General features: G+C 48.1%; 3 protein-coding genes across 5 annotated transcripts; 1 reads left to right on the forward strand and 2 right to left on the reverse strand.

Moving 5' to 3' along the window:
• Positions 1-172: 172 nt before the first annotated feature.
• Positions 173-13,468, reverse strand: CMC4 (C-X9-C motif containing 4). 2 transcript variants are annotated; one of them, XM_063141903.1, is made up of 3 exons: positions 13,427-13,468; positions 6,341-6,408; positions 173-1,391 (listed from the first exon to the last, which is right to left on the reverse strand). In XM_063141903.1, the coding sequence occupies exons 2-3, from the start codon at positions 6,396-6,398 to the stop codon at positions 1,228-1,230; spliced, it is 222 nt and encodes a 73-aa protein (XP_062997973.1). In that variant the 5' UTR covers positions 6,399-6,408; positions 13,427-13,468; the 3' UTR covers positions 173-1,227. The 2 variants fall into 2 exon arrangements, with proteins under 2 accessions (XP_062997973.1, XP_062997972.1); XM_063141902.1 differs by lacking the exon at positions 13,427-13,468 and adding an exon at positions 7,500-7,679 and having other exon boundaries at positions 181-1,391.
• Positions 7,625-8,567, reverse strand: MTCP1 (mature T cell proliferation 1). 2 transcript variants are annotated; one of them, XM_063141901.1, is made up of 4 exons: positions 8,283-8,567; positions 7,976-8,146; positions 7,818-7,870; positions 7,625-7,701 (listed from the first exon to the last, which is right to left on the reverse strand). In XM_063141901.1, exons 1-3 carry the CDS (start codon positions 8,376-8,378, stop codon positions 7,823-7,825), a joined length of 315 nt encoding a protein of 104 aa, XP_062997971.1. In that variant the 5' UTR covers positions 8,379-8,567; the 3' UTR covers positions 7,625-7,701; positions 7,818-7,822. The 2 variants fall into 2 exon arrangements, with proteins under 2 accessions (XP_062997971.1, XP_062997970.1); XM_063141900.1 differs by having other exon boundaries at positions 8,287-8,467.
• A 52-nt stretch (positions 13,469-13,520) lies between the features above and the next one.
• Positions 13,521-25,654, forward strand: BRCC3 (BRCA1/BRCA2-containing complex subunit 3). Its single transcript, XM_063141896.1, has 8 exons — positions 13,521-13,771; positions 16,518-16,637; positions 17,668-17,755; positions 19,500-19,588; positions 21,133-21,188; positions 23,017-23,148; positions 24,513-24,556; positions 24,962-25,654. The coding sequence occupies exons 1-8, from the start codon at positions 13,667-13,669 to the stop codon at positions 25,111-25,113; spliced, it is 786 nt and encodes a 261-aa protein (XP_062997966.1). The 5' UTR covers positions 13,521-13,666; the 3' UTR covers positions 25,114-25,654.

A 25,654-nucleotide genomic window follows, 5' to 3' on the forward strand; every position in this document is an offset into this window, starting at 1 on the left:
CTTCTGGCGCTCACTACAAAATAACCAGGCATCTAGTCCACAACACACTCCTATACATGTCTACTTAGAAGGAAGCATATACAGGTTTGCAGCCTAAGAGGCAAAGCACACGTGACCTCTTGTGCCCTGAATAGCCTAAGAACTACACATACAGTTCTGAAAGTTTGTTCAGATCACATCTTTATTATTGTTTGCAGCATGGTGTTTAGAAAGACTTAACATAGGTTCTTCCACTGGCTTTGGTGATACCTGCCTATGATGCACACAGAACATTGCAGCAGTCTTGAAATTACTTCAACACTGACGAGGTACTAGATTGAACACAATAGTAGTAAAGGATATCCAAAGTTCCCTGTGATGTGTTTAGCAGGGTTTACATTGGGCAGGTGAGGAGGGCGGGGATTGCTACAACCACATTCCAGTTCCAGTCATTGGAATGGATTTTTGCTCATGTAAGTTGCAGAGAAATTGAGATTTTTCAAAAAATACCCTCTATACCACTCTGGCTTCCCATAAAGTGACTATTGCTTGACAAAGGGGGTTTAGGGTATTACACACCACACACTATTAACGATCCCTGAATTCAGCTGCTTCCACAATAGCATTCACATAAATCAGTGTTGTGCAATTGGATTTGAGTGCTACTAAATCTACAGTCCAAAGGAGAGGTGGTATTGTCCTGTTTTGCAGACAAGGAAACTGAGGCACACAGGTAATCTAACTATTGCCCAGCTGAAAAGAGGAGAAGCTCCAAGGCTTTAGTTGCCAACATGTTGTATTTCTGCGCGGCAAAAGACAGAAGGACAACTTCTGAACAGACTGGGAAGTGCTGATGTAACGGGCATACAGTTTCTGCAGTTTAACAACAGACTAATTTACACACCATGTCTAACAAGATTGTCTCAAGCTTCCAGGAGGAGAAAAAAAAGGCTGCTTGGATTTCAGCACACCCTGGAATATTGCTACTCTAGACCATAGATTTAGATGACGCTGAACATTAACACACCAAGTTACTCCAGTCTAATCCACAATAAGGCTACAGCAGTGAGACAGTTTGATAGCAGAACTGTTACCAGCTCTACTCTCCACAGACAGGACTGTTTTCCGGAAAGAGGAGCTGGCTTGCATCTCGGAGCAGTCTCTAATTTGCAAGCAGGATAGATGAGGTATAGCGCAGCTACGCGGTTTGCAGGAAAAGACTGCGCTTCCCCAGAGGTTCGCGTTTCCTCAGAAATGTGGGGTACAAAATCTGTTGGAATCTGGTATCTGCTGCTCTTTTTCCTCTCTCTCAAACCCTGAACAAGAGACGGACGTGCCCTTGGGAAAGCGGGCACAGCATCTTCTCATCTCCCGGAAGAAGGCTTCACATTTGGATTCCAAGTAGTTGTTTTCTGGAAGACAGAAAACAATAAGTGAAGCAAATCGTGAGCTCAGCGGGCGAATTACGGTTCCGGTCTTGTGAGCCACATTTTAAGAGTACAGACACCTTGGACTGCTCTCCTCATCCTGACTGTCTTAGCACTTCTATTTCATGCTTGCATGAAGGAGAGGGCTTTGCTATTTAAATTCCTGCCCCTTGTGGCATGATAGAAATGAATTCTCAAATACAAGAAGAACTGATAGTCCAAAGTGAGAGCAGTCCACCAGCACTTTCCATCTCTTCCCGGACATTTTAGAGCCCTTGACCAATTTCTTGTATAATACTAAAAGGAAGGTAGGAATCTGCCTTATACGGAGTCGACCATTGGTCCATCATTCCAGTACTGTCGACACTGACTGGCAGCAATGGATCTCAGGGTTTCAGGCAAGGATTTTCCCCAACCTTACCTGGATATGCTGAACCTGGGACTTCTTGCCTGCAAAGCAGCTGCTATTGTCACTGAGCTACAGCTCCACTTCCTATCTATCTGTCCACTAAATTAATTTGGAAGAAACCAAAAGCAACAGAAAAACGATGCTTTCTCGGAGGGCCAGGTGAAGTGTCACAAGATAACAAGCAAGCTTTTGAGTTCCCCAGAACTCTTCTTCAGGTTGGATGTCCACTTAAAGCAAGTGAAAAGGGAGAAGGGGGGAAGCTTGGAGTCTGCAACAGTGGGGCTTTCCCATCTTTCTTCCTCCTGGCCCTTTGTTATTGAGCATCCACCCGGAAGAAGAGTTGTTTAGTAGTTGGTAATGTTTCAATTTGTCCTAATAAAATAGGGGCCGGCAACCTATTCTGAGAGAAAGGCCACATTGGTGGTTGCGGAACACTTCAGCGGCCGGGTGGGTGGGAGGGTGGGGGACAACACTTGCTTGGATTACCCTAAACTTTTACCTCCACCTGCAACACACTGCCCCCTCCATCTCACCCAGTGACCTCTGCAACACACCGCCCCCTCCATCTCACTGCCCCTCTACTTGCAACACACCGCCCCCTCCATCTCACCCAGTGACTCTGCAACACACTGCCCCCTCCATCTCACCCAGTGACTCTGCAACACACTGCCCCCTCCATCTCACCCAGTGACTCTGCAACACACCGCCCCCTCCATCTCACTGCCCCTCTACTTGCAACACACTGCCCCCTCCATCTCACCCAGTGACTCTGCAACACACTGCCCCCTCCATCTCACCCAGTGACTCTGCAACACACCGCCCCCTCCATCTCACTGCCCCTCTACTTGCAACACACTGCCCCCTCCATCTCACCCAGTGACTCTGCAACACACTGCCCCTCCATCTCACCGCCCCTCTACTTGCAACACACTGCCCCCTCCATCTCACCCAGTGACTCTGCAACACACCGCCCCCTCCATCTCACTGCCCCCTCTACTTGCAACACACTGCCCCCTCCATCTCACCCAGTAACTCTGCAACACACCGCCCCCTCCATCTCACTGCCCCTCTACTTGCAACACACCGCCCCTCCATCTCACTGCCCCCTCTACTTGCAACACACCGCCCCCTCCATCTCACTGCCCCCTCTACTTGCAACACACCGCCCCCTCCATCTCACTGCCCCCTCTACTTGTAACACACCGCCCCCTCCATCTCACCCAGTGACTCTGCAACACACCGCCCCCTCCATCTCACTGCCCCTCTACTTGCAACACACCGCCCCCTCCATCTCACCCAGTGACTCTGCAACACACCGCCCCCTCCATCTCACTGCCCCTCTACTTGCAACACACCGCCCATCCATCTCACTGCCCCTCTACTTGCAACACACCGCCCCCTCCATCTCACTGCCCCCTCTACTTGCAACACACCGCCCCCTCCATCTCACTGCCCCATCTACTTGCAACACACTGCCCCCTCCATCTCACCCAGTAACTCTGCAACACACCGCCCCCTCCATCTCACTGCCCCTCTACTTGCAACACACCGCCCCTCCATCTCACTGCCCCCTCTACTTGCAACACACCGCCCCCTCCATCTCACTGCCCCCTCTACTTGCAACACACCGCCCCCTCCATCTCACTGCCCCCTCTACTTGTAACACACCGCCCCCTCCATCTCACCCAGTGACTCTGCAACACACCGCCCCCTCCATCTCACTGCCCCTCTACTTGCAACACACCGCCCCCTCCATCTCACCCAGTGACTCTGCAACACACCGCCCCCTCCATCTCACTGCCCCTCTACTTGCAACACACCACCCATCCATCTCACTGCCCCCTCTACTTGCAACACACCACCCCCTCCATCTCACCCAGTGACTCTGCAACACACTGCCCCCTCCATCTCACTGCCCCTCTACTTGCAACACACCGCCCCCTCCATCTCAGTGCCCCTCTACTTGCAACACACCGCCCCCTCCATCTCACCCAGTGACTCTGCAACACACTGCCCCCTCCATGTCACCCAGTGACTCTGCAACACACTGCCCCCTCCATCTCAGTGCCCCTCTACTTGCAACACACCGCCCCTCCATCTCACTGCCCCCTCTACTTGCAACACACCACCCCCTCCATCTCACCCAGTGATTCTGCAACACACTACCCCCTCCATCTCACCCAGTGACTCTGCAACACACCGCCCCCTCCATCTCACTGCCCCCTCTACTTGCAACACACCGCCCCTCCATCTCACTGCCCCCTCTACTTGCAACACACCACCCCCTCCATCTCACCCAGTGATTCTGCAACACACTACCCCCTCCATCTCACCCAGTGACTCTGCAACACACCGCCCCCTCCATCTCACTGCCCCCTCTACTTGCAACACACCACCCCCTCCATCTCACCCAGTGACCTCTGCAACACACTGCCCCCTCCATCTCACTGCCCCCTCCATCTCCAACACACCGCCCCCTCCATCTCCAACACCACCCCCTCCATCTCCAACACACCGCCCCCTCCAACTCCAACACACCGCCCCTCCATCTCACCGCCCCTCCATCTCCAACACCCCGCCCCTTCCATCTCACCCAGCAATCTCGCAAGCAAGCAGTGGGGTAAGAGCAATCTTAATCATAGTTCAAAGCAGTATTCCCCAACTGTTGGCCATGCTGGCTTGGCGGGGAGGGGGGAGGGAGTGATAGAAGTTGCAGTCCAGTACATTTGGAGGGCACCAGGTTGGGGAAGGCTGCTTCATAATCCATACTGCAGTCAGCGACCAGGTTAAAATACAAAAATAAAAGTAGGACATCAACCATTTTTAAAAAAATCAGCCCTAGAGAAGTCTAGAACAAGTGACCTGAGCTCTCAACTGAAGTACAACACACACATCGTAACTTTTTCAGTAGTCTCAGGAATGATGTCAGCTAAACAATGAGACACACAGAACATATTATCTCTATCGGGGAGTTTAGATCATAAAAGGCAAAACTAGCTCTGGCTTAATACCAGGATAACAATTACGGCACAGTCATACATGCATCACAGTCTCTAAAGCCGGTGAGCCACAGGGACAGTAAGGCTGCAGTGCAAACAGAGAAATCTTTATCAGGATTGCTGTGGGGCGTGGGGCAGACTATTAAATGAAAAATGTTACGCTACTGTTGCTTTAGAATCATTATTTTTTAAAAGAAGCAGATCAGCATGGTTATCTGCAATTTTTGTCTGCTTCGGAACAGAAACAGTAAGCCTTTTCACTGACTTCAACCAGGGAAAAGCTCTCTAGAGCTTTGCTCTGAGTTGCCAGAAGAAAAACTGTTGCGCTTGTATCCCCGATTCAAATGGAAGGTTAATATAAATTTTAACCTTTCATTTGAATCAGATGTTACACTCCTACCTGTTGGTCTTTTGGGAGCTCGGAACAAAGCGGCAGAGAGCTTTTTTCCCTGCTGGCGGCTCACAGGGCGTCCGTGTTCCGTGCGAACCCAAAGAATTCAGAAAGTTCCCTTACAATCATCCACCTGCAGGGCACCGAAATGGCTACGATGGGTTTCCCAGCGGGAAGAATGCCGAAAAACGACAAACGTCACTTCCTCCACTAGTGGATGCAGGTGGGCATCTGGTGGTCGTGGACAAAGGCTAGCCGACAATCTTAAACTTGGAAGCGAGCCTCATTAAGTTCACAGGCGCTTACTTCAAAGCCAGCTTGTTTTAAAAACGACGGCGTAGGAGAAGAGATGTTCAATGGCATTCGACGGAATAACGCCCGACCTTTTATAAGTTGAGACTGAAAATGACTTGAGGGGAGGGACCTTTGCTCAGCGGTGAAGCACCTGCTTTGCCTACAGAAGATCTCCGATTCAATTCCTGGCCTTCGCCCTGCCCAAGTCCCGGGGAAACTGCGGCCAGTCAGACATTACTGGGCTGAGGTGGACAAAGAATAAGACCCCGGTAGAAGGCAGTTTGAGCTGTTCTAGGTCAGGCGTAGGCGACCTGGTGCCCTGCAGGTGTTTTGAACTACAGCTCCCATCAGGCCCTGCCAGCACAGCCAATGGTGAGGCATGATGGGAGTTGCAGTCCAACATTCGGAGGGCCACAACACTCCCCATCCCTGTTCTAGACACTACTCCAGGAGCTGCCACCTTCAGAGGTGACATGAGTACCTACTGGAGAGGACACCTTCTTCTCTATTGGCACTGCAGCATTGCCTCTCCCTTACTAGGAGATTCAACCAATGCCCCCATTCCTATCCTTTGGGCTTCGGACTAAGCCCATCCTATTCACTGACGGTTGCCATTTCTGTTGTATATATTTTGCTGTGTTTTGCTGCCACTGTTAATTTATTACAGCCAACAGCTCTTCTTGGGATGATTTTGTTTTACTATCGCTTGGTCTCATTTGACTTTTGCGACTTTAAACGGCATTTGTTTACTAGAAAATGCCTTGAAGACCTGGAAAGGGGCCGGATAGAAATCTGTTTTAACCGTAAATAAAACGAAACAAAACCAAGGGACACAGCATACCTTGCAAGCATTTCTGGATTTGACAGGCGTGTTTCTGGCAGGGGTCTTTCTGAGCCATGGCCAAAAAACTAAAAAAAAAAAAAGAAATAGGAAAAAGATGACCGTGGTCAGAATTGGGGGAGCGAGCTGACAAGGCAGCCTCAACCTGGCCTACAACCAAAGGAAGCTTCATCCCCCAGCCTTCAACTGTCCCAAGAATATGCCCTTTTCCCTCCCATGAACCACTTCTCTCGGCCAGCAAGGGGCGGCCGCTCTCAAACCCATCCAAAGCTGCAATCTCAGAGCCACCTGGAAGATCTCTCTGTCCACCCAAGCGGGCTAGTGCAGCACAGGTGCCACCTGCCCCTTGCCTCCCCCAACATTTGTCAAGCAGAAGTTAACACAGGGCCGAGAAACAGCTGAAAGGGCATGTACAGAGAAACGGCTCTCCTCTTCTTCCTCCGTTTGGTGCTTTTCCACTTGGTTCCTCCCCGTCCCCCGTCCCCTCCAAGACCTACCAATTTTGCAACGACGCTTTTAGAATAACACACGGGCCTCTCTGACGGCTTTCCCTGTTTAAAATGCCTCCCTGCGCTCCCGATTCAGAAGAAAGCTAACACGTTTAAGGGGGGGGGGGGAGTGTTGCATTGCATCTGTCGAAGAACGGCAGCTGGCGGTGAGTTTTATTGAGAAGAAAGAAAGATTCCTTTGTGAGGAGGCAGCTGTCTCGACAGCGAAACCTTGAAAATCGATTGGGCGGCCTCCTCCCCAAAGGCACCAAAGAAAGGAGGTCGCGAAGATAAGCATGGAAGACGCCAGTGGGAGGCTTCGGAGTCCACGCCTTGTAAAACCCGAAGGGGGCGATGTCCTTCCTGGCGAAGCTGCGACAGATTCGTAGGCGAACTCGAAGTTGCAACACCCTCGGTTGTTAAACAGCACAGCGCTGAACTCAGTGAGAATATACGAACTGCCTTGCTGGACCAGACCATGAGCCCATCTGGTCCACCATCCTGCTGCTGACCCACCCCCCCACCCACCCCCCGCCCAGGCACTCCCGGGAAGCTCCACAAACAGGCCACGGGGGACAATGGCCATCTCCCGTTGCCGATGCCCAGAATCTGGTCACCGCAGCATCATGACCGACTTTCCAATGTGAGAGAGGGAATTCCATTCTGCCTACCTAAACGTCCCCCTGTCATTTCAACGGGAGGCCATGTCACTCTTCTTTTACTGCCTGTCCTAAGCTCTTGGGTGGCGCTGATGGGGGCCGTTAAGGGAGCTGCCTGCCACGCTCCGCCTCAGAGGCAGCTGCATTTTAGTGCTGGGAGTTACATTTAAAAAAAAAGAACTCAGACAAGGACACAATCCTAGAGTCGCAGCTCCTGAAAGACAAAAAAAAAAGCCCAGCATATTAAAGAACCACCAGGAGTGAAAAGTGGGGGCAGAAGGCGCAAGGAAGAAATGAGGGGGTGGGGCAAGACGGAGTAGCCATGCTCACCAGATTTAATCACTTGGCAGGAGTTTTAGGAGCAGCTCCTCCACTCCCGTGATCTGCGGGAGACAAAAGAAGCATTCAGCGCAGCCGAGGAAACGCCGTATCGCCTGGGCCAGCTTTCTGTCGATTCACAGCTGAGCACTGGCACACAATGCACCTACCATCAAGTGGTGTTCGATGCCCCAGATGCGGGAGTTACTGTCCCGGTACTGCTGCCCCTCCGAAAGCTGCCACATGTGGGGCAGCTGCGATGCAGGGAGGCGGCTGGGGCGCACCGCCTCACCCAGGGGGACCTGGACTCTTCTGATGCGGGCTTTCAGTGTACCTGTCTCCTGGGGAGAAGCACAAGGTAGCCAAAAGCAAAAAAGAAAGAGGGGGAAAAAGGGGGAGGGGGGAGAACATAAAGAATTGCTAAAAGGCCCAAACACTAAAGTAATCAAAAGGAAAGAGCGCTGGGAATATTCTTACTTGCCTCTTCGGATGCCACCAGCCATGTTTCCTGGTCCTCATCGCAATAGACGCCTGTCCGTCGCACCCAGAGGCGGACAGGTGGCCCTCGGGCATCAGCCCCTTCCTCTCCTTCTGCCATGCCCTGTTTTCTTGCTAGGAAGGCCCTCCCTCGGCTCCCATCCTATACATGGCCCACTTTGCCTCTGAACAAAGACATGGAATCAGCTGTTAGTCCTGCAAAGAACCAACACCAGGCACGGGAGCTGGGTGGGGGGCAGTTTCCCCGGCACTGTCCAACGCATTTAAAAGGGGGAGGAGGAGGAATTTAGGAAATGTAAAACTGCCCCCATTGAGCCTCAGGAGTTTCTCAAGATGAAATGAATCCCAGATGAGAGACACATAGCAGTCTCTAGGGATGAAAGGTGCTATAGAACCATGAGCTATGGCTTGGCACACTGGTGGCCTTGTCCAAGTTGGCAGCAAACATAGAATCATAGAAAAGTAGAGTTGGAAGGGGCCTTTAAGGCCATCAAGTCCAGCCCCTGCTCAATGCAGGAATCCACCCTAAAGCATCCCTGAAAGACTCATATCTGAAAATTACTTTTGCACAGTGGTTGGCAACTAGCTGCCTATGGATTGAATATGGCTTGCAGACAACTTACAGCTAGCCCACTAACTGGGGTGAATCTCATCCCCCAGCTGGCCTTCCTGTCACTTATGTTTCTTAGTTCTCTTCTTTCAGGATATAAAAACTTAAGAAGATCCCTGCTGGATCAGACCGAGGGTCCATCTAGACCAGCACTCTGTCCACACAATGACCAACCAACGAGCTGTTGGCCAGGGACCAACAAAGCAGGAGATGGTGCAACAGCACCCTCCAACCCATGTTCCCCAGCAACTGGTGAATATAGGCTTACTGCCTCTGATACTGGAGGTAGCACATAGCCATCAGGGCTAGTAGCCATTGTTAAGCTTTCTCTTCCAAGAAATTATCAAGCCCCTTTTTAAAGCCATCCAAACTGGTGATCATCACTATATTTTGTGATAGCAAATTCCATCGTTTAACTATGCACCGTGCAAAGAAATCCTTCCTTTTATCTGTCCTGAATCTTCCATCAGTTAGCTTCATGGGATGGCCGTGGGTTCTAGTATTATGGGAGATGGAGAAAAATGTCTCCCTGTCCACGTTCTCCACATCCTGCATCATTTTGTACACCTCTATCATGTCTCCCCTGAGTTCCAAGCTAAACAATCCCAGCTCTTGTGACCTTCTCTTATAGGGGAGCTGCTCCAGCCCAGGAATAGTTTTAGTTGCCCTTTTCTGTATTCCTCACTCCTAGTATAATGCAGCCTGCTGCAAGAGGAAGGGTGAAAAAAACAGGAGTGGTCTGTATCCTGCACAAGATCTGGTAGCAACTCACAATACGTCTGCCAGCTCTCTCCTCTGGTGTTGTTACTTACCAGGGAAGGTAAGGAGCACAACAGTATAAGAAGCAGAAGGGATAAATGGTCTCACTCCCCTCCCCTCAAAGTTTATAGACTGGTTCAGATGACACACTCTGGGCTTTGTGGCTAGCTTAACCATGTTCAGCTGTGGTTAATGCTAACCACATGCTGAATGCTTGCAGACGACACTTTTAACCCTTTTGTAGTTAAGTTTTCCTTAGTGAGCCTAACCACAACGTGGTTAACAGGGCAGATAGTTAGGGAAAACGTGTGTCAGACGACACCGTAAACCATGGTTAAGTAGCATGGTTTAGCGTGTTGTCTGAATGGGGTCACTGTGTTTTCCCCCCCTGCTCCAATCAAACTGATGAGCGGCATAGCAAGACAAAGTTGATTTCAGCAGGAAAACTCTGTTGTCCTTCCCAGTGTCTCTCGGCTGAATTGTCAACGTGGTGATCTAATCCTTTTGTACAAAGTTTGCACTTAGCTCAGACTGTTCTAGTATAAAAAGTGGGGTCACTGAGAAAATATGAAGCGAAGGGAACCTTGACATGAGAAAGAATAATGCCCTTCAGCTGGAACTCCATCCTCCTCTCCTTCCGGTTTCAAGCAGGCCACAGCGGAAGCTTGGAGGAAGCATGGACATTTAGCACAACTCAGATGGGGAAAATTAATTCTTCAAGGAGGGCAGGGGAGTTGCTAGCCTAGGCCCTTGGGACCCTGGCTCTGAATCTATTTCCCAGGACTCTGGATTTATTTCACATAACCCTGAATGCCAATGAAAGATGGGTTCCCCCCCCCATCTTAATTGCCCAGCAGGGGACGATTACAGCTGTGAAAGGGTTAACTCTCCCCTTCCCACATGCTGCAACCCACACACCTCCAAACCCACCACATTTTCCATTGATTTGGGATGATTTGGATGGAGGTGCAAATTAATTGAAGAATTTATTTTTGAGATAATTTGGAGCCGTTAATTGGCTGCCGTTGCCTCTTGTGAAACTGAAATAAAACCTAGTAATTATTTCTAAATGTGACTATACAGATATAAATTAGCATATGCAGATTTTACACAGATTTGTGTCCTATGGGCCCAGGCCCTGAATCTTTGAAGCGCCTAGCAATGTTCCTGGAGGAAGGGCAAGAAAAGATGTGGAAGGTATGTTTAATGGAGCAAAATGTACGAGTCTTTCTGAAGTGCAAATTTCCAGTGAATTAAGTAGTTAAGGCACAATCCAACGCACGTTTAGATAGAAGAAAGTCCTACAACCACCAGCATCCCTCCAGCCAGCCATGGTGGCTAGGGTATGCTGGGAATTGTAGGGGGTTTTTTTTCTTCTTTTTCTTATCTAAACATGCATAGGATTGTACCCTAAGTGGTGACATTCTAAAATGCTAGAACATCAAGTTCACATGCCATTATGCTGGGAGTATAACTATAAGGAAAAGAAGGGGCGGCTATACGGTTAACCCCCTAAGAGAAAATGAATGTGTTGCATCTGTAGACAGATCACTGCAAAAGAAGCCGGGAGTTGTTAGGTGGGCTGAAGATAGAAGCCATTCTTCAGAAATGATCTGGCCAGAAGAATGTCTCCAGCACCCTTCAGGCCTCCTTGGTATCAAACTGTTAAGCATATCATGTACTGTACAAGGTGCAAAGCACATGGACCAAGAGTCAGCGCACTAGCAATGCTACACAGGTTTCCAAACAAGAAGGAACATTTAAATCGCAAAAGTGTCACACCGCCAAGTTGAAATGTAGGGGGGGCTCAAACTCCTAATTTTGTTCCACAGCAGCAAACTCTTCACAGCACAGAGCACCCCTCTCCCACCTTGAGGCTATATTCGAGCTTGACTCAGAGAGGAGAGTGTTGCAAAATCTGTTTTGCTTGTTTCCTCTCTCTCTCTAAACTCCATCTTAAGAGTCTCCTATCCAAACAGTCAGAATCACAGCATTAAACCTATATTGTTGCAACGTCGTCGTTGTCGTCCCCCAGATTCTATTAATATCACCGGCTCTGACGTGAGCAATTTTCTTACAAAAAGTGAATGTGGCTCAAAAGTCTGATGAACTTCCTGTTTGTGTACACCAAAGGAGTTGTGGAGAGCGAGTGCCCAATGTGGTTAGCTGTAACTCCCAAAGCCACCCCAGCCCTGTGACCTCTGCTGTGGCATCTCCCTCCTACAGGAGCTCACTATATCTGTAATGTAGGCTGCATCTTCCAGTACTGGAAACACTGGCTCATTTCCCCAGCTTTTCTTCTTAGGAAGCAGGAAACAAAAGTCAGCAAAGGGTGAGCAGCAGAATTGGAGTGTGAGACATCATTACCACCGTGTTGCACTGTCCAGAAAATAAATGATCAGGAAATGACTACCTGACCTATTACGACCATAATTCGCTTTTGGGTCTCTATCCCAAGTCTTAGCTTTTGACAGCTGAAGAGTATTTACCAGCATGCAACGAGAGGCATTCTTGAGAATACACACAATTATTTAAACAAAAAAAAGCCACTGAAGGGATATTTTACCAGAAAAAGAAATAGAGATGAGATTGAGGACAATGGAAGGGTACTCAAGAACTCTGAACTGCACGGAAAATGGGCTGTTACAAGAAGGCTTCATAGCACCTGCATAGCGGTTGATTATTACTAGAACTCAGGTCAAAACAATTGCATATTGAAAGGTACAACACAAAAGGAGAGAAACCTTTTCCCTTGTACTAGTCCTTCTGGTAACATCCTAGTTAGTTTTCTCCTGGTAGGACTCCTAGATCGTAACAAGTGCATAGCAGGCAGAAATCCAACAGGCAAATCCTTTCCCACCAGTGCCCCTCCTTCCTAGAAGTGAAACTTCATGAGTTTCTACTTGTCCTACAACTACTGGTGGTGAAGAGAGCCTGCCTAATCCAGCAGCAGCCTAGAGACGGTGTCTCCACCTTCGTACCCCTTTTCCATCTATTGTTGTTTGGGTTGCTAGTTCCTTATTAGTTAAGGTGACCATATGAAAGAAAAGGAGGACTGGGCTCCTGTATCTTTAACAGTTGTATTGAAAAGGGAATTTCAGCAGGTGTCATTTGTATATATCAAGAACCTGGTGAAATCCCCTCTTCATCACACCAGTTAAAGCTGCAGGAGCCCTCTTTTAAATCTGGTCACTCTAGTATAGCTCCTGCACTTTAACAGTTGTGATGAAGGGGGAATTTCACCAGGTTCTCCATATATACAAACAACACCTGCTGAAATTCCCTTTTCTATGCAACTGTTAAAGATACAGGAGCCCTGTCCTCCTTTTCATAGGGTCACCCTATTAGGGTTATCACACACACCCTCCGATCCCAGTTCCCTGAAAGACGCCACGGGCCCTATCAGCTTGTGTCAGGCAGGAACTCAACAGGTCCAACCTTTCCTAACACAGAAAGGGGGAGGCTCTGCCTGTTGACTTTCTGCCTGCTGGGCAATTGCAACGGATGGAGATTCGCCTCCCTCAATATCCTCTCCTCCCTCTCCATATTCTGGGGGAAGTCACTATTGCCACAGAGCAGCCCTGTCCCCTCTCTAGGGGTGAGCAAGCAGCCCTCCTTCTCCCCTTGCCAGCCACTCCCCCCTTGCCTGAGGAAGACCCGAGAAAAGGCCTCTCCCCGCACACACGCCCCACTTCCAGGGGTCTTTCCTCCATCCCTGCCCAACTCCCCCGCCCCTCCCCCGGGCGGAACCGACCTGGCCCAGCGTCACCAGCGGAACCTAAGGATGCTCCTGTCGGGGCCTGGCCGGGCACTTCCGGAGACGGACCGGAAGTTGGCGTTGTCCGGGAGACGCAGGCCTAGGCGGAAGAGCGGCTGGCTTTGGGCGGAGAAAGGCGCCCGTATACGGCTGGTTGTTACTCCGTCCTCGCTCTTCTCTCTTGGGGAGTCGCAGCCGCGGCTCGGCGGGGGCTCCTGAGAAACGACCCCGGCCGTGATGGCGGTGCAGGCCGCGCACTTGGAGGCGGACGCCTTCTTGGTCTGCCTGAACCATGCTCTGAGTACCGAGAAGGAAGAGGTCATGGGCCTTTGCATTGGAGAGGTAGGAGGGCAGGAGGGCGGCCCCGTACTGACGCATCAGCACCCCCGCTCCAGTGGGACAGGATGTGGGGATGGCCACCAATCGTTCCTGGAGGAGAAGGCTATCAAGGGCTACTAGAATCATAGAATAGCAGAGTAGGAAGGGGCCTAAAAGGCCATCGAGTCCACCCCCCTGCTCAATGCAGGAATCCACCCTAAGCATCCCTGACAGATGGTTGTCCAGCTGCCTCTTGAACGCCTCCAGTGTGGGAGAGCCCACACTAGCCCTGATGGTTGTGTGATATTTCCAGTATTCGAGGCAGTAAGCCTGTGTGCCCCAGTTGCTGGGGAACATGGGTGGGAGGGTGCTGTTGCACCATGTCCTGCTTGTTCATCCCTGGCCGATGGCTGGTTGGCCACTGTGCGAACAGAGTGCTGGACTAGATGGACCCTTGGTCTGATCCAGCATCAGGGCTCTTCTTATGAGCTATTTTATATGGGCAGGTGCAAATGTTAACCAAAAACAGGAGAAGCCCACAAGAAATGTCCACAGAAAAAGAAACGGGCATTGGACAGAAAGCTCTGGCGTGGGCGGGTCCATGAAGTCACAAAGAGTCGGAAGCGACTGAACGAATAAACAGCAACAAAAATGGTTAATTTATCCTTCAGATATCGTATTTCTTCGATTCTAAGATGCCGTCAATTGTAAGACGCACACTAATTTCAGTACCACCAACAGAAAAAAAGCTTTGATTCTAAGTATAATAAACGCACCCGCAATTCTAAGACGCACCCCATTTTTAGAGATGTTTATATGGGAAAAAAGTGTGTCTTAGAATCGAAGAAATACAGTATGTGAATGTTTGTAAACAGCTTCTACGTTTTGAGCCTCTCATTCTTTATCTGTTACTCTTTTATAGTTTTATAGTATGATGCACATTTGTATGGTTTATATGATATCCAGTAGCGGCCATGTGAGTGTATAAATATTATATATTGCCTTTTTAGATTACCCCAAGGAAGGATCTGAGTGTTTTCTATTTTATTAAACCTATTTTTCTAAAAAAAAAAAACCTTTTCTTTTCGCATTAGGTGCACATGTTGAAGTAAATACTATATTTAAATAGAAATTCAATAGATCTCATAGTGGGGAAGACTGGGACAAAGTGACCTATTTGCCTGCTCAATCTGTTGTTCGTATGCTAAATGTTGACAGGGAACTTCAAGGCCCCTCTCCTGTTCTTCCATCTTATGAATCTTGATTTTTAAACTGGACTTGGACTGGGCATTCCTTCAAATACAGGATTGTTTTCTGTAAAGTGGGATACAATGTCATCTTAGAAGAAAGGAGAAAGATTTTTCTGTATTTTGGATTTATATATTCTGCTTTTGAGATTGGAACATGGCCTGGGAATGCTACTGTAGAAACAGATAGAGAGATCACCCGGAGCTGTCTCACGGGTCAAAAATAATAATCTAAAGGTTCAATCCTATGCACGTTCACATCCGAAAAAGACCCACAACTCCTAGTATGGCTGTCTGAGGAGTGCTGGGAGTTGCAGGACTTTTTTCAGTCTGAACATGCATAGGATTGCACCCTTCACTCAGTTAACTGTATGTATTTTAAGGTGCAATTCTGAACCCACTTACCTGGGAGCAAGTCCAATTAAACTCAGTGGGGCTTACTTCTGAGTAGGCACATATAGGTTTACATTGTAAAATGGTTAGTCTGTGTAAACTTGCACCTGGGGAAAACAATAGTTCTAAATAGGTTTGTGGCTTGATTAAAGACAATGTATCCTGCTTATTAAGATAGGCTGGACTGGATTAAACAATCTATCAACAAAATTTGTGTATGGGTGAAAACAGCAGGTCTGAAGTAAGCAGTTTGGTCTTTAGGCCGTGCACATGTGTGTCATCCATCCTGTGTGTGGGATAAAGGGAAATGCCGCTTAAGATGGGACTTGCCATCTACAGTTTTTAATAAGCATTTGTATTATATTTATATATGTAGGTGTGTATCTGTTGCCTGATTGAGGAGCAGTCTAAAGTGACTAAAAGTGTTTCAGTTGATTGAAACAATTGGCGAGGCCAGTGTTGTGGTCTGTGCTCTAAAAATATAAACAATTTGGTTTTAGATGTTCTGTGTGTGTTTTGCAGCAAACTTCAGCTTGATCAAGGCATGGCCTCACCTGCCTTCCTCCTCTGTTAAGTTAGTGCTTGCCCTTTGTGGAGTTTAAAAACATATACTAGTAGTTGTTAAAAAAACAACAACCCACTGCTGACTACTTGGGGCATCTTTTAGTCAATCAGCATGTTTTAAACCAGCTTTCCCCAACCTGTTGCTTTCCAGATGTGTTGGATTTACAACATCTTATCCCCATCCAGCAGGAGGCATACCGTCTGGAGATAATGTGAGTTGTGGTCCAATATGTCTGGAGGAGACCAGCCTGAGGAAGCCTATTTGAAACCAATGCGTCTAACTCGATTCATCAGTTAAATGACACAGGATAAACCAGAAAAAAATGTTTAACAGTAGCTGTCTAGACTTGAAAGCAAGGTCTCAGAAGTACTCTAGAATAAATGACGTCTTTGTCTTTGAGATGTAAGAGCGAATAGGCATTCCTCAGGGAGGGTAAGCATGTCCTAGGATTAGTCTCCACATAATGCAGCTGCAATTACATGCATGCTTACCTGGAGTAAGTCCCAGACTGAGTAAACATGCACGGGACTGGACTGTAAGCGCTTTTCTTCCTTTTCCCTCCCAGGTTGACACCAGCCAGATTGTTCACATTCACTCTGTGATCATCCTACGCCGGTCAGACAAAAGGAAAGACCGTGTGGAGATTTCTCCCGAGCAGCTCTCAGCTGCTTCAACAGAAGCAGAGATATCCTTTGTCAGAGAGTATGGTATGGGGTAATATCTCTCAGTGGGTTTCAAGGCAGGCAACCCAACAATGATGTGAGTTTCTGCGAAAGTCACTTTCATTGCTTTGCAAGCATTTCCTTAGAAGGAAAACTTCCATCTGATAGTTCCTTACTAATTTGTATCTTGGAAGATAACTTCATAAGACTCTGTACGTGTGCCCAAGTGTGGATAATTTCAGCATTTACTCATTGTAAACCTCCTTGCTTGCTTACATATTTGATGAAAGTATCTGCTAAGCAAGGGGTGGGTAACTCTTGAAGGCCTCTACTGTGGGAGAGCCCACAACCTCCCTAGGTAACTGGTCCCATTGTCATACTGCTCTAACAGTCAGGAAGTTTTTCCTGATGTCCAGTCGGAATCTGTCTTCCTGTAACTTGAGCCCATTCTACCGTGTCCTGCACTCTGGGAGGATCGAGATGAGATCCTGGCCCTCCTCTGTGGGACAACCTTCCAAGTCCTTGAAGAGTGCTATCATGTCTGCCCTCATTCTTATCTTCTCCAGGCTAAACATGCTCAGTCTTTTCAGTCTCTCTTCATAGGGCTTTGTTTCCAGACCCCTGATCATCCTGGTTGCCCTCCTCTGGACATGCTCCCACTTGTCTGCATCCTACTTGAAGTGTGGTGTGCAGAATTGGATGCAATACTCAATAAATAAAGATGAGGCCTAACCGGGGCTGAATAGAGGGGAACCAGTACCTTGTGCGATTTGGAAGCTATACTTCTGTTAATGCAGCCCAAAATAGCATTTGCCTTTTTTGCAGCCACATCACACTGGGCTGGTGAGCCGCACGGACAGCAGCCATGGGCCCCATGAGGACTGCCCGCCGCTCTACTAAGTTACTGGCGTGATGTGGTAACAAAGTCCTAAGCTTTTTTAACAAATTGCTGCAGCGCGTTCACCTTTAAAATGCCCCAAGAATTTGATTACTGTTTCACTTACCTCCAAGTGGGATTCTCTTTGGATTCTGGAGAAACCTTGACTAACACACAGATTGGCTGAGTTAACAGGGCGGCCCATGAGAGTCGTGGGCTGGTATCATTCTCATCCCCACATAACCGTCTGGCCATCACACGTAGGTAAGCAATTTCTCCTGCATGGGAAGTGTATTCCTGGTCCTATATATGCTGGTTTGGCACGTCCAAAGGGCTTGATGGTGTTTTTCAAGTTGTAGTGTGATCCACTTCGCAGGGGGTGGGGGAGTGTGAGCTTCCATGCAGGGACAAGATCTTCAGATGGGTGGAACTGCCTTCTTCCCCCTGTTCCCACCAACCAAGACCTGGGTTGATTGAATGCTCTCTGCCAAAGACCCCTTATTGATCCACTTTAGATATGGAAGGAACACTGTATCTCTGTTGTTCCATCATAGCATCATAGGGACATAGGAAGCTGCTTTATATTAACCCTGTTCAGAAGACATGCTAAGCTACGGTGGTTAAGCACTTTGAGCTAAACATTATGGCTGAGCATGTCGTGTGAACCGTGACTTAGTGTGTCGTGTGAACCATAACCATGGTTTAATCACGCTCACTAACCATGGCTTAGCATGTTGTCTGAACAGGCACATTGAGTCAAACCATTGGTCCATCGAGTTCAGTATCATCTACCACTGACTGGCAGTGGCTCCCCAGTCTTACCTAGAGCTGTTGCAGCCAAAGGCGGCTTTATCCAAGAAGTCCTTTGACCTTGAAGTGGGTGGGGTGCTATTTGTGTTCTGTAATAGTTATATTTTGTAGTATCGTAATGTGTTTTGTTTTAATCTATTTTAAATAGTTTTTTGTAAGCCCTGTGTGCCATGTTTTGTGTAAGCCGCCTTGTGTGCCAAGATTATTTATAATCAAATAAATAAATGTTGGGTATCTTCTTTGTGTAAATACGTATGCTATTGCTGAGCTACGGCCCTTCCCCTAACTCAGCGGTTCTCAACCTGTGGGTCGGGACCCCTTTGGGGGTTGAATAACCCTTTCACAGGGGTCGCCTAAGACGATCCGAAAACACATATTTCTGATGGTCTTAGGAAACTGTATTGACTGAACTATGTCATGTATCATCTTTTGTATTATTAAAGCTATTGTTATGTATTATTTTCATTAGCAAACCATCCCATGACAATGGATCGTGTAGAGAAGAACGAAAATAATTTTATGGTTGGGGGTCACCACAACATGAGGAACTGTATTAAAGGGTCGCGGCATTAGGAAGGTTGAGAACCACTGCCCTAACTGTTCTCGGTGGGAGGAAGGGCAGATATAATGTTTTTTTCCCTACAAATGAATTTCACTGTGTACGGTCTTAAAGGAAGTGGAATCAGAGATGTTCTGTTCTTCTTTTAATCCCCGTGGATTGAAATATTAATCCAACACTGACTCTCAGATGCAGCAATAGATGGCTGAATGCCGCTGTGTGCTACTCCCTTCACACTCAAGTGTAGAACAGATTATTGATCTGCACAGAGTGAAGACCTCCAAGATTGAGGAAGTTCATAAGGGGAGCCCATAAAGTTTGAGTAGCACCGGCTTGAAAGAATTATATTGAAATGGAATTGTGCTTCTGAAGAGCCAAAGTATGAAACTGCAGCTTCATAAGCAAATAATTCCCAGGTCACTCTTGGGCTCGACTGTAATCTTCCTTTTACTGGCTTGTGTGCTAACCCTGATTTCAGTTTGCAAATGACACCTATCAGATAGGCTCTTCCCTGAGGCTCTCTGCTTCTTCTGGAAGAGAGGAGCATCTCTCTGGCTTGAATATTCAGTGCTGTTCTTAGGGCAGGGCCCTGTGAAACCTTGACTCCGTCATTTGTTTTGCCATTTCTTATGCCTGTAGATGTCCGCACGCAAGCGATGTATCAGATGATGGACCAAGGTTTTGTGGGGCTTATCTTCTCCTGTTTCATTGAAGATAAAAACACAAAGGTAAAACTTGCACAAATAAATAGCATCTGCTGCTGTGCCAAAGCAAGTATCTCTCTCTCTCTCTCTCTCTCTCTCTCTCTCTCTCTCTCTCTCTCTCTCTCTCTGTCCCCATCAAATGAGCATCCTGCTCTGCTTGGAGCCAGGTGTAGAGTGACTCGAAGTTGTTAACATGGTGCCTTCTACTGTTCTGGTTGTGATGTCACCGTTGTCTGCAAGCTCAGTGATTTTAATGTTGAAGCACAGAAAACTCGAGTTGGGGTGAATTATTTATTTATTTATTTCTTACCCGCCTCTCCACTTGGATCAAGGCGGGGAGCAAGAGCGAATATAAAACACATAAAAACTGAATAAAAACATAGTATACATGATTAAAACATCTTAACATTCTAAAATTCCACTGGATAGGCCTGCCGGAATAGATCAGTCTTTATTGCTTTTTTTAAATGTTAAAAGACGTTTCCCTGCACAGCATCCCCTTCCTTGCTTGGTGTTGCAGTTCCAATTTGTAACGTGGTTTCAGTGACCCAGGGTAATCAATTGAAGCAAGTGCATGAGCTTAACAGGAGAGGGTGACGGAAGTCCAAGCATCCCGCTGAGCTACTTGGTCCTTTTTACCCTTGCTCGGCTTCGTCCATTCTCTTCTGCTGCCCCTTACGCCTGGAACGCTCTTCCAGAACATTTGAGAACTACAAGTTCAACCGCAGCTTTTAAAGCTCAACTAAAAACTTTTCTTTTTCCTAAAGCTTTTAAAACTTGATGTTGTGCAGACTTCTACTGTTACTTTCTACTGTTAGTTTTACCCTACCCTGTGCCTGCTTACCCTACCCTGTACCTGTTTGCATTCTCTTCCCCTCCTTATTGTTTTACTATGATTTTATTAGATTGTAAGCCTATGCGGCAAGGTCTTGCTATTTACTGTTTTACTCTGTACAGCACCATGTACACTGATGGTGCTATATAAATAAATAAATAATAATAATAATAATACCCCTGCGTATATTCCCTGAGATTCAGATGCCCTTTGAGAACCCGAATGGATTGTGCAGATCGATTGTGGAACTTGACAAGGATTTGAGAGAGCGGAGGATATTATGACATTGTGTTGGAGGAAGGGAGTGGTTCAAGCTCTTCTCTTGAGTAGCTGAGCACAGTAGCTCTTCTCTTGAGTAGCTAAAGCAGCCTCCCCGCGCCACATTCCTAGTCTAGAATGAAGGGTGGGGCTGCAGGTACAGCTGACATTTATCAAAAACGAAACCTATATATGTGAGATAGGATGTATTTTCATGCATCCTCCCATTTGGCCCAGTGTTACCCTAACAAAACTAAAAAAATCCTTCTGCGGCGTATCAGACTTGAAGGTCTCATAGGATACCTTGTCACTTCATGAGATGTGAGCTTTGGAATTAAACTCAGACCTGAATCTGGGAGGTGTAATTGCAAGACGTGTGGGTGTTTGCGGGGCGGTGGGAGGCTTGAGGATCATCCTTTGCATGGCCAACTTTTTCTTCACGTTTTAACCAACATGTATCTGTTTATTGGTCCAGACAGGTCGGATTCTGTACACCTGCTTCCAGTCTATTCAAGCCCAAAAGAGCTCAGAGTAAGTGCTTTGTTGAACGGGAAAATCCAGCAATCCATTCCCCTCTTGCTTTCCTTTAAACTTCAGTTCCATTGCTTTAACTTTCGCATGTAGTAGCACTACTGTGTGTTCAATTCTCAAGTTCATCTCTAGACAACTATGGAGGAAGCTTTTAACTACCTCAGCGGGAGGCAATCTTTCCGGGCCCATCTGGCAATTTCAGAAATTGTCCTGGGCACCATCACAAAACGTCTGTCATGGGACATAGCTTGTCGCAAAGGACAAGTAATCTGTCCTGAAGACAGTGTACCAGGCAGAGGTGTACAGCACCATGTACATTGATGGTGCTATATAAATAAATAATAATAATAATAGGTGGTACCTGAGGCTTGACACACTAAACCACTCCTTTGAAGCCGTAGTTTCCAGCCCCAACAGAAACCTATTTCACAGAAGGCAAACTCTTTTTCTCCTCCGTTCCCTCCTCTGCCAGCTAACTCATTCCCTCCTACCCCCCAATCTTTCTCTGAACCCATGTTCAGGGAAGTAGGGTACCGCGACAGCACTGACCTCATACAGAAGGCCTTGCCTAGCGCACCCTTCTCAAGCCAAGCGCCACCTCTTGAAAAGCCTGAGGAAAGGGTAAAACCAACACAACCTCTCCCCTATACGTGAGGGCACAAGGTAAAGGGTTTTGGAAAATCGGTTCTGTTACTGAGGTCCTGAACTGCAGGTGTATTTTTAGATGGTTTCACACTGTGTAATACAGCAGGTAATAACTCCGAGCTGACACGGCGTTTGTGGTAACAGAACACAAAGTAAAGTTTATTGAAATTTAACAAATCTTTAGTATTTCAATTTGGATCAAACCTGCATATTTTTATGTTCAAAATAACAATCCCAAATCCCTTAAAATTCTCACTCCTTACGCCAAACACTAGGGGTGTGCACGGACCCCCCGATCCGCCCCGCGGGCCGATCCAAAAATTTCGGATCAGCCTGCGCCGCTCCGCCCATAGTCCGCTCCTCTTCGCCGCAGAGCTCCAGCTCCGAATCAGAGCTCCGCAGTGGAGGGGAGTGGCACCAGGTAAGGCCCCCCTCCCTCCTCTCCCTTACCTGCAGAGCCCGGTAAGGGACCAAGGGAGAGGGGGGCCTTACCTGCATCCGTCCGCGGTCCCTCGGCTTCTTCAATTGAGCCCGTGGCTCAACCAGGAAGTCTGGGCCGCAACTTCCGGGTTGAGCCACGGGCTCAATTGAAGAAGCCGAGGGACCGCGGACGGATGCAGGTAAGGGGGAGGGGGGGTTACTGGGCCCTGCCGCTGTCGCCACATGGGCGACAGCGGCAGGGCCCGATAAACCCCACTTACCTTTCTTGCGGAGCTCCGGATCGAGGCGAAAGATCCACCTTCACCTCGATCCTCTTCGCAACGCTCCGCCGGCCCCCCAATCCTCTTCGCTTCCGCTTTAAGGGGAGGCGAAGCACCCCGCTCCGCTTCTAATTCGCCGGTCCGATTAGAAGCGGAGCACATCCCTACCAAACACTCTCACGAAGCACAAGCTAGACTAAAACTCCCAGACTAAATCCAAACCTCCCACCAAACAAACAAAACACACTCACAGCCCCCTCAACCAACCTATTTATACTCCTCCCTTCCCTCTCTCACCGCATCACTAGCCACACCCACTCAGTCAAACATTCCGCACTCACTAGACATACAAATCCAGACATACCTAAGGGACAGAAAGGTGGGTATCGCCGCAGGTACCTTGGCATGTGCCGAGAAAGGTGTCTAGGGGCACATTGGTTCCCTTGGGCGCCACGATAACATGTCCATGCTTCCTCCTGTAGGTATGAAAGGATTGAAATTCCTATTCATATCGTTCCTCACAACACCATTGGGAAAGTATGTCTGGAGTCAGCCGTGGAGCTGCCCAAGATCTTGTGTCAAGAGGAGCAAGATGCCTACAGGAAAATCCACAGGTAAAGTAAGAGCTGGGCTCTCTTCTCTTCTTCTTTCCTAAATCAGTAGAGTGGTTTTCCATGGGTAACCTTTCATGAGCGTGATCGCTGGCTGTCTTTGGCGTCAAGTATAGCATGATTGCAGGATTGGCCTATTGATGGCTATTATTATTATTATTATTATTTATTTATATAGCACCATCGATGTACATGGTGCTGTACAGACCACACAGTAAATAGCAAGACCCTGCCGCATAGGCTTACAATCTAAGCTGTGGTAGTTAAATGGGACCTCCATGATCAGCGGCAGTGTTTATTACTTATTTATTTAGGGCTCAATCCTATGCATATTTAGATAGGAAAAAGTCCTACAACTCCCAGTATGCTCCCAGCTGCCATGGTGGCTGGGGCATGCTGGGATTTGTAGGAGGGTTTTTTTATGTCTAAACATGCATAGGATTACATCCTTCGCTTTATTTTTATCATTATTTCCAGACAATTATTGACTTCCGAAGCGGTGCACATCAGTCAGAAAGAGAGGTGGGCCCTGCCATCAGGTTTATGAAGTAAAATAAGAAGGAACACAAGGAAAGGGAAATGAAGGGGAAAGGAAGATGAAGGGAATCCGTTTCTCAAGGCCAGAACAAGTTATAAGTGGGTATTTAAATGCACTTCGAGCAAGGCTGAACTTCCTTGCTGGTATTCTGGCTTGAATAGCAATTGGTGACTGTTTGGCCAATGGATGGGGCCAGAGTCTCCTTCTGCAGTCCCAGGGCTACAGGCAGTTGGAGGAAGCAGGAAGCAAACTCCCTGGAATTGCTCCATCATCTCTAGCCGATGGATGGACCAGATCGATTGATGTTATTCCTGAGAAGCCGGGGATGCTGCCTCCTGGCGGCCCTGTACCAGTTGCTGGGGAGCAACAGTACCAGAAGGCTGTTGCCTTCATGTAGGCTTCATAGAAGCATCTGGACTATCACTGTGGAAAACAAAATTCTGAACTAAATGGACCTTTGGTCTGACCTAGCAGGGCTCTCTCGACGACCTTATGAGTGGATCATTGTGAAAGGACCGTGCTCGTGACCCTGACTTGGAAGCCAAGTCATCGACTAGATCCCCTGTGCTGCTGGCGTGAAGTGAGGTTAGACAGTGTGAGGCATGGCAGCATCAAATGATTTGGTGACTAGACAAGGAGGGAGAAAGGGAAAATAAGATTGTAGGCTTGTAGCCCAGCTAATCTCACAGGTTCTTTTGTCTCCCATTTCCTCGTAACCCTTGGAAGAAAGTCCTAGGGTAAAGCCCCTTCTTCCCTGGCGGAAAACAGGTTTGTGATCTTTGTGTGAGTACTGCCTTGACGCTGGTGTGTTCTGTCTTCCTACGTTTAGCCTTACTCATCTGGACTCTATAACGAAGATTCACAACGGCTCAGGTAAGGATTTCCAGATCAAGCGAATTGATGCCATATCTTTTTGATCCTTGAGATATGTGCAGAGTAACCAGGCTTTGGAGCCCTTATGGTTGTAGCCTGATGATGATCTCAGAATTGTTCTTCGCCAGCAGTTTGCAAAATGTAAGCCATCCTCTTTCTTTAGGTGTGGTCAGTTTCAAGTGAGGGAGGCGGAATCCTTGTTAATTTCATCAGCCCTGTCTGTGCCATTTACCCAAGGTTTGGTTTTCGTATCAGTGAGAAGCCAGGCTCTTGTGTAGAATTAGGCCCCCGTCAGCCCATTAATTTCAAAGGACTTGAGTATTCCTAAGCACCGTTCATGGGATCAGGCTAAGTCACTCCTGAGTGCCCGAGGCTGATTGTCGCATGCGTCTTTCCTTGCCCCAGTGTTCACGAAGAACCTCTGCAGCCAGATGTCTGCCATCAGTGGTCCTCTTCTGCAGTGGCTGGAGGACCGCTTGGAGCAGAACAAACAGAGGATGCAGGAACTGCAGCGTGAGAAAGAGGAGCTCCTGGAGGAACTGGCTGCCCTGGAGTGACAAGAACAAAAGCCTCATGGCCTCGGAGACCAAGAAGCAGTTCCATGTTCCACAGCTTGGCCCCCATCCCGCCGTGCTGCTTCTCCAGCCACCCACCCACCCTCCTTCCACCTTGCAGTGAATGCAGCTACAAAATGGGAAGGAACCTGCGGTCAAACACAGCCGTGTTTGGGGGTGGGGGCGGGGGCGGGGGGAGGACACTGAAGAAGGATGCATGTTAACTTTGCAGATGGCAGACTTCCTTTTTCGCACGGCAGCCCTCAAGCTAATGGTGGGGGGGGAAGCGTTACGTGGACGCAGCGGCCCTGTCTTTTACGTGCCATCTGGTAGCAATGAACTTCCCAATGCCTGTCTATGAACTGGCCGCATTGGCGGGGTTGCAGACACATGTGTTTAAAAAAAAAAAAAATCTATGTCCCTGTTACGCTTCTGGAAACACTAGCTGGATGCAGCTGGTGATGCTCGCGGAGAAGGAGTTGTGTGTGACGTCTGTCTTCCAAACTGAATAAAATGAGAGGGAAGAGAGGATTTCAGAACTGTA

The sequence above is a fragment of the Elgaria multicarinata genome, chromosome 15 (assembly GCF_023053635.1).
Source record: "Elgaria multicarinata webbii isolate HBS135686 ecotype San Diego chromosome 15, rElgMul1.1.pri, whole genome shotgun sequence".
In the NCBI taxonomy this organism is placed as follows: domain Eukaryota; kingdom Metazoa; phylum Chordata; class Lepidosauria; order Squamata; family Anguidae; genus Elgaria; species Elgaria multicarinata.